This window comes from Coptis chinensis, chromosome 8 (genome assembly GCF_015680905.1).
Source record: "Coptis chinensis isolate HL-2020 chromosome 8, ASM1568090v1, whole genome shotgun sequence".
Lineage (NCBI taxonomy): Eukaryota > Viridiplantae > Streptophyta > Magnoliopsida > Ranunculales > Ranunculaceae > Coptis > Coptis chinensis.
In genome coordinates this window covers 68,037,346-68,052,761 of record NC_141463.1, presented here as the reverse complement: position 1 = coordinate 68,052,761, position 15,416 = coordinate 68,037,346, and the positions used below count along the sequence as shown (strand labels likewise).

The following is a 15,416-nucleotide window of genomic DNA, read 5'->3' as shown; positions in this document are numbered from 1 at the left end:
CTGAACATGTGGAATGCTTAGGAGTACTCAGAGCCATAGAATGGTGCAAGCAAGTCCAATGCACAACCCTAGAAGTAGAAATGGATGCTCAATCTACTATTAACTACCTAAAACAGAAACCTTCGAGCCTTTCCTGGAACTCTATGTTAATACTAGATGATATTATATCTATTATGTCCACTTTTAGGACAATCTTATGTAACTGGGTGCCTAGAACTTGTAATAAGGTGGCACTCCAGATTGCTTCTTTTGCAAAATCTATCCCTACTAATGTTCAATGGCACAATATGCCTCCACCAAGGCTTGTGGATTTTCTGGAACAAAATAGATCATATGTAACCTTCTGACTAGAACAATTATATATATATATCAAATGAGATGAATTTTTTTGGAAGTGATCTTCATGGTTTGTTGGACCTATCCACAAAAAATTAGGTTATAATTTGTCTTGTGGGTGAAACTGTGGGGGACATGGTATAAACCATAGTATGGTTTAACCATGGTATATTGATCCCTCCTCTATATATATACTAGTGAGTGCCCGTGCCTTCGGCACAGAGTGTATAAATTAATATTATTAGGTGTATTAACCATCCATACTTTTTGTAGTTTTTGTTACCTTATTATATAGTTGCAAATGTTTTTTTTTTAGTTTGTTTAGTATACACATCGTGATTAGTTATAGGCTCGACTTTGTATATATATATATATATATATATATATATATATGTTAACAATGCATCGCCTGGTTTGAATATGGTCGATATTCAATAGATGCACAAAGTCGATTTTATATAATATAAACTAACGCATATATTATTTATAGTTTGATCGTTTTTTTGAAATGTAGGCAACATGGGAAGTGTAATCAGCCCAAAAAAAAAACACTTAATTGGGGATGCAGTTTGGGGTAACTTTATTTACTAAATATTTTGCCAAGGCATTGAAAGCATTTAGGAGTAGATAAATAATGTATAAATTTGACTATAAGGGGAAATAATGGTAATAAGAAAACTCGACAGTTTCAATTTGTTTGTTGAAGGTAAGATAGTGGCAAGTGATTATTGAGTTTAACTCGTGATGTGTTACAAATTAATTGATGTCGTCCATGGAATTTGAGTCATGTTCTATATCGTTATTTTTTGCGATTGGCTTCTCCCCAACCGAGATCTTTATTTTCATGTGCGACTTGTAGATGTAGTCGAAAACATATTTCACTGCTTTTAGATTTGTAATAATTGAGGTGTTATGGGCCTTATAAATGGTGAATTTGTCTTCAGAGGATGTTGATGATGGCTTGCATGTATTTGGAGCTATGATTGGCAGATTATCTATTCCTGAAAAAGAAAAATATTAATTCAATCAAAATATTTGAGAGGAATGAGGTAGGAATAATTCCATCGGAAAAAAGTATAGATTAGTAGCAGTTATAATAATGATAGTTTATTATGATTAATCGGGTTAATAATAGAAGAAAAAAATAAAAATAAAAAATAAAACTATTTAGAAAGAAATATTTTAAAATACATACAAACATACCACAATAAAGAGGGGAAAGAAAAGGGAAACTTTTTAACAAATTTTGTTGTTCATCTGGTTGAAAATGATTTATATAGAGTCAGAGCTTAACGTGGAACCGAAAAGTGAAACCTAATGTTAATTAAGTTATAATTGACTTAATTACTAACGTGTTTTAGTTATGGGTATTAATGTGCTTTAAAGTCACATGTTTTTTTTGGCGTAAATCCCTCATTTAGTTCATAGCATAATTGAAGCATTAAATAACAGGTCATTCAGTTTGCTGTATGTTGCAGTTTAGAAACGTGATCTATTTGAACACGTGGCAGTGCCGTTCGGCAAGGTGTGTTTTTTTGCCGAATTTTCTTATTTTTTCAGTGTTGAAACGGTTGTGGTCTCAAACGACTGCTTCCAGTTGTACCCATTTTGGTTATCAAAGCTGCTGAAGGCTCTATCGCAGATAATTTTGGGGTTGATGCTATATAGAGGCTGCTGAGTGTGGGCATACTCAATATTCTTATATGTGGGTTCTTATGGAAATGGAGTTCTTGGCTGGGGAATTGTAGGCTTCAGCGACTGCCTTGACATGATGTCGGACATGATTATAAACACCTTGTATTGCAGCATACTCAAATTTGGTCCTATTTCGGGTAATACATATTCCCAAACAACAATTCAAGGTTCCCTAGTTAATGTGATGTAGAGATAATTAACCAAATTAGTTTTTTTGATCAAGTTAGGTTGCGTGTAAATCTAAGTGCCTGGCTAACCCTCACACAGTAGTTCAACAGTGAAAGTCTTTGACTCCTATTCTAAATGGGTAGAACTAAGGTGAAAGAAGTGATACTCATCCAGCACATGGTGGAGCCGATTCCTACTTTAACCAGGCGAATTCATCTTATTGATAATATTCTTAAAAACAATACAATAATATTTGCAAGACATAAGAGCGGACATATGTAAGCATGTCATGAACACAAACAAGGCTTTTGAAAGGCGAGCCTCCTTAGATATTGCAAGAGTATTAGAGTCGCACCATGAGCTAGCAACTGAGTGCGTTTCAAATGGGTAGCACTAACGTAAGCTTCGAAAGGAGCACACAAAAGAGACTAAACTACAACAAACATAGCACCTGAACAATATATATGGGCATTTTAAGTAACGACCGATGCTTGTTGTGTTGGGGAAAGTAACTGTCCAAAGACACAGTTTGATATTCCACACCATACGAACACTTTCAGACCAAATGCTGCTACAGGCCGTTAGAAATCGCTCAAAGTTTCACCCTTTGATACAAATTAATCGATATAAATACTGAATAACATGTCTAAGATGAACCAACACACATAAAAATCCGTTATTTTACACAAAACTCTCATCTTCCAAACATTTATTCCCTGTTACATAACATAACATCTCAAACGTCAACCTGGGTTTAAGCATGATGAACATAGTTACACAACGATGGTTGGCATCCTAGGACGTGCCAGACAGTTCAATGCCATAAACAGGTTACTTGATGAAATGGTTGAGGATGGTTCCGTCCCTAATGTGGTAACTTATAATCGCCTTATTCACACGCCTATGGTCGTGCAAATTACCCGGATGAAAATGCATGAAGAGCAATCATGATGTTATATGGACTGCAGAAAGGCATGCATGGGATGGGTGGTAATCGCCATGAGCTCCACGGCACGACCCATATCATTGAAGTAATCGCGGTATCCGTATGACAAAGACTAAGGAGTAGAGTATAAGTCCAAGAGAAGGGTTAAGACCCAGTCTAGGGGAAGCAAGAGAGCGGTTTTAGGGTTTAGGGTTTAGGGAGGATAGGAGAGCAAGAGAGGGCTTTGTTGATGCCGTTATTGATTTCCTTAACAAATCAGTCTCAAGGAGGAAGCCCGCCAAGATGGGAGGTTCTTTGCCGCACGAAGAATGTCTACCCGTGATGCGAAGGGAGAAGAGCTCTTGCTACCGGCTTATAAATCTTCATGTCATGTCCGATGGGACATCAATAATAACTTTATCAAGGACACTTGCTTGGTTTTAGCCGCCCGATTGCTTATATCCGGATTGGACCTATGCATATTGATATAATGACTTGATGGGGACGACGCAAAGACGGTGGATCGGATCATCAACTGGCCTGCATTTTTCAAAATATTACAAAACAAACCAAATGTACTCAGATACACAAATGGAGAACCAAATTAAAGTAGAAAGAAAAAAAGGAATAAGAAATTCTCAAACTGTAAAAGAAAACTCGGTATATATTTAAAAAGACAGAAATTCACTAACCTTATCGACTGCATGAATTTACATAACCTACAGTTGGGCCTATTTCGGGTATCACATATTCCCAAACAACAATTCGAAGCTTCGCAAGGCAGGCAACAACTGTCACCATACCCGGGCAAAGGAAGGCAAGTGAATAGTGCTCTAAAGAGATCTAATTCTGGACAACTCCGATAACTGCACTGTGGGGGTGTCAACCCTTTTAGCATAAGTAGGTTCTCACATTAGGGACAGCTTGAATGCATAATTTAACGTTAACAGATTTTTGGAGTAAGAGAAACAGGAGAATTGAGCTGTTAATGCTTGTAGAATATATACTAAAAGACAGATGGACTAACCATAGTGGCTTGCGCGAAAGAAGCGAAACATGTTGAAAGGCATTACCTTTGCTTTAGCGGTTAAACCATATTGTAGGGGGGCTTAATTATGAGAGGAGAAATTAGCTCATGGTATGCAAGTGAAACAATATAGTGTGAAAAAGACGGGGGGTAGCACCAAGAAGAATTAATTATAAAAAATCAAACCCAAGCATACATCAAATTAAATAAGAGATTGCATCTTAAAAACACAGCACAAATTAAGAACACATCCTGGCTTAAAGTAGAAGAAATCTTGTGACAATACATAGTGTCTAACAATGTCACCGAGGCAAACTAAAAACGCAGCAGATCTGAAAAGTGGACTGCTGAAGGAAGAGAAGTTTGTGAGCACAAAATCTTAGAGAAGGAAGAAAATGGTCACATGATTCGATAGATGCCTTGCACACATGTCCTGCATTGGGGAGAAGAAAATAATTAGGTATACCGATTGGTTTTTATTTTCTTGACAAACAAACCAATAGAGTAGTTCAAGTGAGTATAAGTGAAATGGAGAAAATGGTTGAATAAGTGTTTACCCACTACATTATCTTTGTTTTTTTTGCTCGGGGGAGTTCAGATTCCATAGCCTGGCTTGACACCTCAACTCCAATAAGCCCATCATCTAAATCAGTGCTTCAGTTTGTTTTATCCTGCATTGAACCAGATTTAGTTTAATGAAGGTGAATTAATATGAAATTTAGTAAAGGGAACAGAGGATCACCTTTTCAATGGTTTCTTTTTTTATCGTGTCATCATCAACAGTAGTTGGGAAAATTTTGTAGATAACAAAAGATTGGTTTTCCTTATTTTGGCTGTAGTAATTTATTTTAACTTGGAAAATGAATTCTTTTCCAGCAACTTGTTCCAATGCAGTCTGAACAGCCTGTGGCCCATTCTCCTGTAACGGTGAGAAGATAATTCAAATTGGCTAGACCTAGGTTATTTTTTTTTCAACTAAAAAAAAACAAACACCGAGGTGACATGTAAAATTGCAGGGGCTTGCCTTTTTGTAGGAGTCAACCAATTCCGTAACCGACTTTTGAATAAGATATTCAGCTTCTCTATCAAATGCAACAAATAGAGTAACCCCTGGACGATCTTCTACATCCATGCGTAGCATGTACATCCCCATTTGAAATAAAGTTTCAAAGATAGTTAAGCTAACAAAGAATTGGTTGGATAAGGAATTTATAAGTCACCTCTCACTTCGGGTCGCCAACTTCAACCCCACAACCGGGCACACTCTGTCTACAAATTTTTGTTACACTTGTTGTTCTTTGGATGAATTATAGTACCAATTTGTGTTGAAGATATATCCGATGGTTGCTCTGCAAGTATATGTTTCTCTCTGTTTTAAGACAATCATTTCCATCAATGAATTACGCAACGAAACATAAGAAACCTAAAAGGAGAGAACGTTACCTTGTAGGATTCATCTAGACCCATTTCTTTTAATTTGTCTATCGAAACCCTACGGTTTCTAAGCAGTTCTTCCTCAGAAAGGCCCAATGTTGTAGATGGATCAAGGTGGTCTATCTGCATGTGGGTACCCTCCAAACTACAATGAAAAGGAATGTGACAAAGGACATGAGTAAGAGGCAACATGATCAAATTGTATGATAGAAGAATGAATTAGTGCGCGAGCAGGATAGATAAACCTGTTTCTGTAGGCAGTAACATCGGCAACATCCAAATTGAGGTAGACCTTTGTTGCACTGAGTGATGAAAGACAAATTTTACCTAACAATATGGACACGTCAAACACTTGTAGCTTTTTTTTGTGAGCACTGCAAAACGAATTCCAATAGTGTGAATCCAAAAAAATTATTAACCTTGAATTTCTTTTGCATTGAGTGAAGTTGCAATGACAATAACACTTTGTTGTGAGAAAATGTCTTCCGGAAACTGGGCGGTCAACTGACCCCATAATGTAATAGTCAATTCCATTTCACTGATAATAGGATCACCTGTGTTAGAAGGGAAAATTCATACTGGGGTCATTTAAGATGTAAGGACGGCAAGTCACCTCTTGTCCATGATAACAATCTCCTGGAAAACTGTCCCAAATTTGGGTGTAATGTTGCCGACGCTCTTCAGTAGGCCAATCACGTCTACAATCGTTAGTAACATAAATGTTAGGAGAAAGCCAACCAACAAAGTGCTGAGTTAACAAAGGTAAGTGGTCATTGAAAGAATATTACCTATTAGGTGAGTCTTGTCACCAACTTGTCTTAAAACAGTGTCAAACTGGGAGAAGGCGAATTTGTGCCTTGCAATGTCAATACCTTCTTCATTAATTGGCGCGATCAATGTGCCAGTTTTGAAAAAGATCTTGTGATCATGCTCAACCGGCCTATAACTTTTCGCAAACCAAACGTCGAATTTCTCTAATGTGTAGATATTACCTTCCTTTAACACATTCCCTTGAAGGATGTCTCCAAAATCCGTAAAATATTTCTTCAGTAGGACAACATGAATATGAGTACCCTGTATATATGCTTGAAAATAGCCAAGTTAGTGAATAAATTAGTTTTGGCTGGGATTTTTTTTGGTTTTTGCATAGACGGCACATTGTATTGTAATTACCTTTGCATCCAAAAGAAGAAACTCCAAGCTAAGCACTTCCCTAGTGTACTTATTACTCAAATTGACTGATTCCCAGAGTCTTGTGATGCGGCCTAAAACTTTATAGTGGTCAGATCCATTGCGGATTTTATCAAAATCTTGATAATTCTGCGTCGACATCTGACTGGTAGCTGCAAAGTTTAATGAAAGGGGCAAAATTAACAGTAGACAGTCCCTGGTAAACAAATAATTTTTAGAAATGGAGGAGAGAAAGGGATTACCTAATTACTGATTCTGTATAATAGAAAGTTTCTTGGTGTGAAGAAGTTGAACATATGTTGACGAAGGAAAAACCGCCTGAATTTATAGAGGTTAGAAAGATACATGAAGAGAGGGAAGGAGAATAGGCCCATTTGTTACATGGCAGCTAAACGTGGAATATGAAGATAACAGTTGAAGAAGACGAAGGGTTGAAGGTCTGATTGAATTTTGGGTGAGGTAGGATAGGAAGAAATGCGTACGGTTTGCTGGTCTTTATGCGCTTGCAATTTATAGTTTGTTCACATGTTAATACCATTCAACTTTAATAGAAATAAAGAGGTTCCCACTCCCACACCAACTCCCACTCCTGAATATTGCTTTGCCCGCTTGTCAAAGTCAGGGGCTTCCCTATAACATGGGTTACTAAATATAAGGAGAAAGAACTCAAGCACTAAGGGGATGCAGCAGTGCTGCTCCACATGCTCGAAAGGTCACCCAACTTCATTGTATGGTTGCTCAACAGTTATGCATATATACTTGGAATCATTTTTTTGAAAAAGCCTGCATTAAGGTCTCTCACAGAAAGCTGCTGCAATACCATATTTTGCTTTCGAATCCGCTTAAGGCTCCATGAAAGATAATCTTGGGGCAGCAGCCATATATAGTCTGCTGAGGGTGAGCACACACAATGTCACTATCGAGTGTTGATATGGAAGGGGACGTCTTCGCTTGGGAAGCATAGGCTCCAGTGACTGTCTTGACATGATGTCGGGCATGATTGCAAACACTCTAAAGTGTAGCATTCACAAAGTTGGGCCTATTTCTGGTATTCCATATTCCCAAACTACAATTCAAGGTTCCCTGGTTAATGTGATGTAAAGCTAAGTAACCAATTTAGTTTCCTTAGTCAAGTTGGGATGCATGTAAATCTCGTCACGTCTTACCTTCGCATTGAGTGCACACCGAAAGCCCTTGCCACCCATTCTAAACGGGTGCAACTAAGGTCTACGAAGAGGTACTCAGCGAGGACATGGTGTAGTTGATGCCTGCTTTAACCAAGCGAACTCATTTAATTTATAATCATTAGTAAAAACAATACTATAATATTTGCAGCACATTAGCAGACATATATTAGTATGCCATGAACACAAACATGCTTTTTAAAAGGTGAGATATCCTTCCACATTGCAAGAGTATTACCATCAGGCACCATAAGTTAGCAACTAAGCTTGTTTAGAATGTCGGGTACTCAAGTAAGCTTCGAAAGGAGCAAACAACAGAGACTAAATAACAGCAGACCTAGAATGCAAACAATATTTTTTTTTGCATTTAAAATAACAACTGGGCTGCGCTCTTGTGGTGGTGGGGAAAGAAATGGTCGAAAGACACAGTTTGTTTAATTCACACCATAGGAACACTTCTGGTACTTGACTCCATACCAAATTCTGCTTTATGCCTTTAGAAATCTCCGGCTTTGTTGTATTCTATAGTGAAGCTTTAATCTGTCTGTAGGAAAGGGCTGTACACACAATGAATAATATCCAATGAGATGAAATCAAAGCCGGAATGTGAGGAATAAGACCCTACATCAAGCCGGCAAAGAAATTAAATGAGACCCTACACCAAGCCGACAAATGACAAATGGTTTGCATCTGAAACGAAACAACATTTTCTTTTTGCAGGATAATATCAAGTAATTGCAAATGCCAAGCGAAACAAACAGGTGCGAATGGAAATATATCATACGTATAGTAGGAATCGGGAAACAGATAAATTTAGCAAAATAAGCAAGGGTTCTCAGTTAGGCAGTTTCCAAAACAGGAGACACCATGACCAAAAGCAATTAGAATGTTTTTTCCAAAGTGGATTTTTTGGTCCAGTAGCTGCCGTTGTCAGTGGTTAAAGTTTTTCTAAAAGTTTATTAAATGTGAATAATATTAGGTAATCCTAGCATGTTAAGGCCACACGCAAATTTTAAAAACCTATCGACAGGACCATTTCGGAAAACTACCATGTATTGACCACATGCCAACCAACAAAATTTGAGAGTAGGCCTGAATTATGCAGTTTATTCTGGCTGCTAAAAAAATCAGGTAAACACCAGAAATCGATGGATCAGACAGGTTATCTCCACATACAGTTGGCGGGATTGACAACCGTGAATATGGGTAAATGCACTGCATTTTTAAGAGTAAGTGTGGAATAATATTAAGTTTTTGTTAGGCATGTGATATTACCTGAACTACATGTAGAATAAGAATGCCTACTTCTCATGCACGGAAAGCTAATGCTTACAAAGAAGTTATCTTTTTGTAAACATTTAGCCTGCAAGTAACTCAGTTATGAAATGCATAAGTCAGATAAGGATATATGGAAAAAAACCTAAACAGAGAAATGCTCAAATCAGGAATGAGCTGAGCCACAGCTATAAAAGGCTAGGATAGTGAAACGGTTGACTTACAACAGCATGTATAGTGTCAAGTGCATAATTACAAAGTAAACCAACTATTTCCCAGGACAGCACGACGGCTACAATAGTTCAGGAGTTATTAGGACGACATACCTCTAGTTATAGCAAAACTTCTGGGTAGACAATATTTGTAGTACAACCAGAAGCATCTTGTGGAAGGAGGACACTAATTCTTTTTGATGATGTGCATCTCGAGAGTGCGACGTATAATTGTCCATGACTGAATACTGGCGTCCGTAAATCTATCCCAATGTACTTGACTGACTGCCCTTGGGATTTATTAATCGTCATCCCGTATGCGAGTCGTATAGGGAATTGCCGCCTAGTCATGGGAACAGCCATCTCTGTAGTCGAAGGCGTCAAAGATATTCTAGGAAGAAGTACTGGCTGACTGTTTTGTCTCCGAGTTATAATCATAGCTTGAATCACTCACGGTAGCACATTGAAGAACTATTAGCCGCGTTCCATTCGCGAGCCCATCTCTTGGTTTAATATTCCTTAGCAACATGATTTGGACTTCCACGTTTCAACTTTAGTTTGAAAGGAGGTAAACTGGATGGATCAAGGGAGTTTAAGAACTCACTTAGGTACTCACCAACACCTGTATTAGATCTGCCATTTTTTTTTTTTTTTTTTGCTTTTGAATGAGACCCATTGAGATTTGCAGGTGAATTATGAGTTGCTTCCCTGTCTTGTGACCGAGGGTCCCTATCTCCTTCAATAGCTTTATCTGCAGCCAGATATTCAATAACATCTCCAGGGAATAAATTTAAGGCTTGTTCATTAATCTCCTTGACATCGTCATTACGGGCAACTAGAATAGTGCGCTCTCTTAAAAACTCAGCTGAAGCGGTGCCCTCCACATTTAATTTTGGGTAAACAGAGTCAATGAGATCTTCAAGGTTCGAACAGTTTTGAACACCTGATGGTAACTCGATTGTCTCGGTTGGATTTGTGCCAATCTAAATAATCAACCAAAGGAGAAAATTTAGTCATTATGTGTAGAATTTGTGAGAAAACCGTTCAAAGTAACATATTTCAAAATAATTTTTTAACCTCTGTAAGAAAGTTTGCAAAATTGATGTTGTCTGGTTCTGACATGTCGAGACGCATGTTATGAACCGAATGCAAAACCTGGACATGTCTCCATAGTAAAGACCTCCGTAGTGATGCAGTAACAAAATCTTCACGGACACCTTTTGGTATAACAGGAAGAGTCCGTCGAAAATCGCCTCCAAGAATGACTGTGATGCCGCTAAATGTTTTTTTGTTACTACATATATCTTGAAGTGATCGATCAACAGCTTCAACACAGTGCCTATGTTGCATGGGGACTTCATCCCAAATAATAAGTTTGGTCTCTTTGAAAAGTCCGGCTTGCAAAGAGTCCATAGAAAAACCACACATGGTGTCTTCAAACACATTTAGCGGCAAGCTAAAGGTTGAGTGAGCAGTTCTACCACCAGCCAATAATAAAGATGCAATGCCAGATGAAGCAACCATAATAACAATATTTCCAACACTACGACATGAGGCTGCAATGGTATTGTACAGAAAAGTTTTCCCAGTGCCTGCAGCCCCATTTAAGAAAAAAACTTTACCTTTTGCATTGTGAACGGAATCACATCGAAGTCAAAAGCGGCGCGTTGCTCTCCATTAAGACGGCTAATATTAGTATCTGCCTCTTGCTGCAGTCCCTCATGTTGGAGTTGTTGCTGATCCCAAATAAGCCTATTGGGGACAATATCTCCCCACTTTTCTTTCGGCAATGGCATGTCAGGGAAGTTGGAAAGGCTCCTCCCACCTTCTATAAGAAGTTGATCCAATAAAAATAAGCCGTAGTCATTAACTTGTTCTTGAGTTGGATTTTGTATAAGCAAAACTGATTTCATCTTAGGCGCAAGGTCATCACAAATATAGACGCCAAATCTTGCCCAAAGTAATTCTGGACTGGTTGGAGAGCACTCAAGTAGGATAATGCTGAACAATCTACGCAGTTGATAACCAGTGCTCATTTCTGAGGCCTCCTCAAGACATTTCTTCCACTCTGCATCATCTTCCAGTAGGCCTCGTGCGACACACGCTCCTTTGAACGTATTGTATGGAACACCATCGACAAATCTCAATGAATCAAATGATGTGGGGCCCTTTACAATCTAACAACAACCGTAGATAGAATCGTTCTCCGCATTAGGCTTCTCAAAATACATCCGACCCAATAGCGGGAGAAGATGCTTGATTCCCCGAAAGTGTCCATTGTTTGAGTTTTTTGTTGAAGGCAAAGCGGTGAGGGATCTCTGGATAAGTATACCCTCGGGCTATTGGGTTGGCAGCACAACATTTAAAGAAGGCAGTGAGAGTTGACTCCTGACGCTCTCCTCGAGCAATAATTTCATCCATTGGTTCATTTGGGCTGTAAAGAACCCGATACACGCCAGGCAAGTGGATTGCCAACCGAACAACATTAGGCACCTCCTCGTGCATCCTAAACTCGAACAGACGCCATACAGCTTCTGGTGGCCCGATATACCTTGCATCAATGTATTGTTGAATCTCATCATCGGCGCCTGCTAGGACGATAGTTGTTTTGTCGAAACCCTTGTAGATGTATTTATGGATATATTTCACTGCACGAACTGATGCACACACTTCAACATTAATGTGACAGTCAAACTTTTCAGACAGATATGGGTTATATGGAGCTACATTTCGGTTGCCAACTGTGTCTTTGCTGCGCTTGTAAACTCTTCCAGTGTTGCGACGCATATAAAGAGGGTAGCCTTCTTGATCCATCATCGTTTTCTCAACAAATTCTCGTGGGTAATGGAACCTGCACCGTCCATCTTGCATACAGGCAGCGTTTGGTTTTTCAGCACCGCACGGACCATGAATCATACACTTCATAACGGTCTGGAAGAGAGTAGGATGTGTATCAGGGTCTGGAATCTCGGCAGATACAATTCGATCCACTTGTTCAGTAGTGTGGATCTTATCCTCATGTTGAAGGAATATAAGAGCGTGCATGTGAGGCAAGCCCCGCTTTTGGAACTCTATGGTGTAGACGTGTGCAACGACCCGACCAAACACACCTTTTTTTAATATTTCTTCCATGATTGCTTTTCGCTTAAGATCAAAAGCGCGTGCAACCAACACAGGTTTGTCAGTTGATTTCTGATAACTCTTCAGCTCATTTTGAATTTCCGACCAGTTTGGATTTGCTGTGACAGTCATAAAGATGTCTGGATGTTTATTATACCGTGTGATAGCCATTGAATCTTGGTATATTTCATACATATGCCGTGGACTTCCTGTATGAGATGAGGGCAGAATAATACGCTGCCCAACTTGGCTTGGGCTTAACCCCCGGGCTGCAATATCTGTCAACCCCTGATATAGTTCTGAACGAATTTCGGCTTGACGATTTCTAATCCAACGCAAGCGGTTCTGTTCAGTGGCTGCCCAAGCATCGACAATGAACTGCTATCCTAGAGGACCACCATTCAAGATCGGGGAATACTCGGTTGGGCGATCGAAGAAACAGTAAGCATAGTATTGCGTCTGAGTCAAGCGCACATTGGATGGACAGTTGCTGACGACATTCCACTGGCAGAGATCAGGAGACCAACCGAGTTCTCCTCTAGGAAAGAAAAGAACATAATGAAGGGGTAAATATGCAGGGTTACACTCACTGATCCTCGCTAACCCACCCCTTTTGAAACATAGAACAATATCTCGTATGTTATCGAAAGTACTACCATCCCCTGGCAAAAGCACAGCTATTTCGTCTGTTGATGGTAGGTTGTATCGATGTCGATCGGTTCCAGGATTGTAGTGAAGTCATGCCGGAACATTGTTGTCTGCAAGATTTTGGGAATCTAAAATCTCAAAAGCATTCTTATATAGCTTACAAAAGCCATTGAGCTCTGTGAGAGCAGATTGGATGATTTTCAAGACTTCCTTTGACAGTTTAGGATTACGATGAATGCGGTGATCCAAAGCCTCATTGCCATCATAAAAGTAAAGTTGTGAATAGACGGGATCCCTGCCTGGATCCGGCAGCAATGCTCCAACTCTATGATAAAGCTCTCCGTGTATAACAAATGATTTTGGCCCCGCCCGCCCGGCCGCAGACGCTAAATGCGGAATGATACCAAGGCTTGTAAAAGCATTACATGCATTGTATTGCTGAATGTGTTCACGGAATGAGTTTGTGTGTCCACCAGATCCTTCATAGAGTGAGTGGAGAGAAGGTGGCAATGGAGAAAGAAGAGGCAACTGAATTTTGCCCTGTAAACAACACATCCCAAACCTAGGCCTCTTCTTAGATGAGTGCGCCAATTTCTCATCTAGCCAGTGAAGAGCGGAACAGTGTGAACAACGCACATCCATCCAACCAAGGAAATGACGTTCTACCGGCAGATTAGTCGTTGGTCCAATTGGAACATCTGCCTCCATGTCTTCACACGATATTATTGATTCATTTAAGATACTTATTCCTTCTTCATATGCTGGTTCGTTGGAACGTCCATCGCTTCCCGAACATCTTTCAGACCTGGAACTACAGCAACATGCGAAGCAATACATTATAAATATGCATTGGGTGAAATGGCATTTCGTTGACGGATCAAACACTTTATATAGAGGGACAGACCTGTAGATTCGTAAAGGTGTGGTTATCTGACTATGACCCAGTTGAGGATAACAACTGCCAAGTTCCACAACATTTTCTTTGCATAGAACATTGTTTTCTCGAGTGGAGTCCCCAGTAGAGGATGACCCAACCAAATATGTGACTGTGGTATACAGTGGGGTTGGCGCCAAATCACGAACAATGCTCTTTCCTTTGTCTTTTAGAACACAGGGTTGCAATAGTGAGTGAGAGTTGTCTGCTGCTTCTGATGGTACACGACCCATGTTAGTTAAAGTAGAGGCAGAGAAACTCTCCATTTTCTCCGAGCTCTACGCGCACGCCAGCGCCAATGCCTTCCGGTAGGTAGCAATTTGGAGTGGAACGATTGTTCAAATCAGATGAAGATTGGCCATTATGAGCGTTGGGAGAAGATATGACCGGTGATAGATGTCCCATGTTAGTTAAAGTAGAGGCAGAGAGCCTCTCCATTTTCTCCCGCTCTCTACGTGCCGCCTGCCAATGCCATCCGAGTAGGTAGCACAGATGGAGGGGATGATTGTTCAAATCAGATGAAGATCGGCTACTCGAGCCTTGGGCGAAGACATGGCTCTAGCCGTGTCCTTCGAAAGCACGGCGTGAGACACCGCGAGATGGTTCGAGAGTAACAAGCCCTATAGGGGAGCTGATGAGGCTGTACTTGAGTTGTTGGATTGTGGTTGATTGGAGCCCCGAAATCTATTATCAATAATTTGACATGATTAATTGCAAGTACTTGATATGGTGACATACATGTGCAGATTTCAAAAACACATTGCACCAGCCCACTTCTCTGCCTGCGTCTTGTCTGTAGACCCACTTTTTCGTTAACTTGTAAGACTAAAGGAAAAATACTATACAAACCTGGGTGCCAATAACAAATTGAGGTCGGGTTTGCAAATCAAAACTTCCTTGAGCCAAATATCGAACGTATGGATGATCAGAGTTTAACCAAAAATCAACCATTCTTTAAAGAAAAATAAGAAGGCTAAAAAGAAATTAAGCCGTGATAGCATTGTAATACTGAAACATTACCGACAAAAATAAATAACATGTACCTCAGTATTGGTTCGATTTTTTCTTACGCACCCTTGCTCCATTAATATCTACATTCGGCTACAAATGAGAAAAGTAGTCAAAACATACTCACGATAGCTTAGACAACGTGAAATGAGTTTGCATGAGAGAGAGCAGAGAAAATGTTTGTTGTCTTGCTCGAATACACTATGGAAAAGATTTTGCGACATACATGAGGTTCAAAGAACATTTATATGTCGAATTT

The 15,416-nt window shown here is 39.5% G+C and overlaps 4 protein-coding genes across 5 annotated transcripts; all 4 read right to left on the bottom strand.

Moving 5' to 3' along the window:
- Positions 1-4,310: 4,310 nt before the first annotated feature.
- LOC147482610 (uncharacterized) lies at positions 4,311-5,293 on the bottom strand. 2 transcript variants are annotated; one of them, XM_086581105.1, is made up of 4 exons: positions 5,176-5,293; positions 4,894-5,070; positions 4,709-4,822; positions 4,311-4,584 (listed from the first exon to the last, which is right to left on the bottom strand). In XM_086581105.1, the coding sequence occupies exons 1-3, from the start codon at positions 5,290-5,292 to the stop codon at positions 4,808-4,810; spliced, it is 309 nt and encodes a 102-aa protein (XP_086437231.1). In that variant the 5' UTR covers position 5,293; the 3' UTR covers positions 4,311-4,584; positions 4,709-4,807. The 2 variants fall into 2 exon arrangements, with proteins under 2 accessions (XP_086437231.1, XP_086437232.1); XM_086581106.1 differs by having other exon boundaries at positions 4,713-4,822.
- Positions 5,294-5,433: 140 nt separating this feature from the next.
- On the bottom strand, positions 5,434-7,327 carry LOC147482609 (uncharacterized). The gene is made up of 8 exons (XM_086579363.1): positions 7,019-7,327; positions 6,759-6,928; positions 6,374-6,659; positions 6,199-6,283; positions 6,005-6,123; positions 5,831-5,912; positions 5,595-5,730; positions 5,434-5,520 (listed from the first exon to the last, which is right to left on the bottom strand). Exons 2-8 carry the CDS (start codon positions 6,915-6,917, stop codon positions 5,434-5,436), a joined length of 954 nt encoding a protein of 317 aa, XP_086435489.1. The 5' UTR covers positions 6,918-6,928; positions 7,019-7,327.
- A 2,629-nt stretch (positions 7,328-9,956) lies between these two features.
- Positions 9,957-11,483, bottom strand: LOC147482608 (uncharacterized). Its single transcript, XM_086579362.1, has 3 exons — positions 11,132-11,483; positions 10,525-11,039; positions 9,957-10,430 (listed from the first exon to the last, which is right to left on the bottom strand). Exons 1-3 carry the CDS (start codon positions 11,481-11,483, stop codon positions 9,957-9,959), a joined length of 1,341 nt encoding a protein of 446 aa, XP_086435488.1.
- Positions 11,484-11,667: 184 nt separating this feature from the next.
- Positions 11,668-12,738, bottom strand: LOC147482607 (uncharacterized). Its single transcript, XM_086579360.1, has one exon. The coding sequence runs from the start codon at positions 12,736-12,738 to the stop codon at positions 11,668-11,670; it is 1,071 nt and encodes a 356-aa protein (XP_086435486.1).
- Positions 12,739-15,416: the final 2,678 nt, after the last annotated feature.

Coding starts and splice junctions, on each gene's coding strand:
- LOC147482610 (XM_086581105.1), bottom strand. CDS start 5,292: ATGCTACGCATGGATGTAGAAGATCGTCCAGGGGTTACTCTATTTGTT. Junction 5,071..5,175: donor TGGTTGACTCCTACAAAAAG/GCAAGCCCCTGC, acceptor TCACCGTTACAG/GAGAATGGGCCACAGGCTGT.
- LOC147482609 (XM_086579363.1), bottom strand. CDS start 6,917: ATGTCGACGCAGAATTATCAAGATTTTGATAAAATCCGCAATGGATCT. Junction 6,284..6,373: donor TGACAAGACTCACCTAATAG/GTAATATTCTTT, acceptor TAACGATTGTAG/ACGTGATTGGCCTACTGAAG. Junction 5,731..5,830: donor GTTACTGCCTACAGAAACAG/GTTTATCTATCC, acceptor TTTTCATTGTAG/TTTGGAGGGTACCCACATGC.
- LOC147482608 (XM_086579362.1), bottom strand. CDS start 11,483: ATGAGCACTGGTTATCAACTGCGTAGATTGTTCAGCATTATCCTACTT. Junction 11,040..11,131: donor GGCAGATACTAATATTAGCC/GTCTTAATGGAG, acceptor ATGGGGCTGCAG/GCACTGGGAAAACTTTTCTG. Junction 10,431..10,524: donor TTGCAAACTTTCTTACAGAG/GTTAAAAAATTA, acceptor TTGATTATTTAG/ATTGGCACAAATCCAACCGA.
- LOC147482607 (XM_086579360.1), bottom strand. CDS start 12,738: ATGGCTATCACACGGTATAATAAACATCCAGACATCTTTATGACTGTC.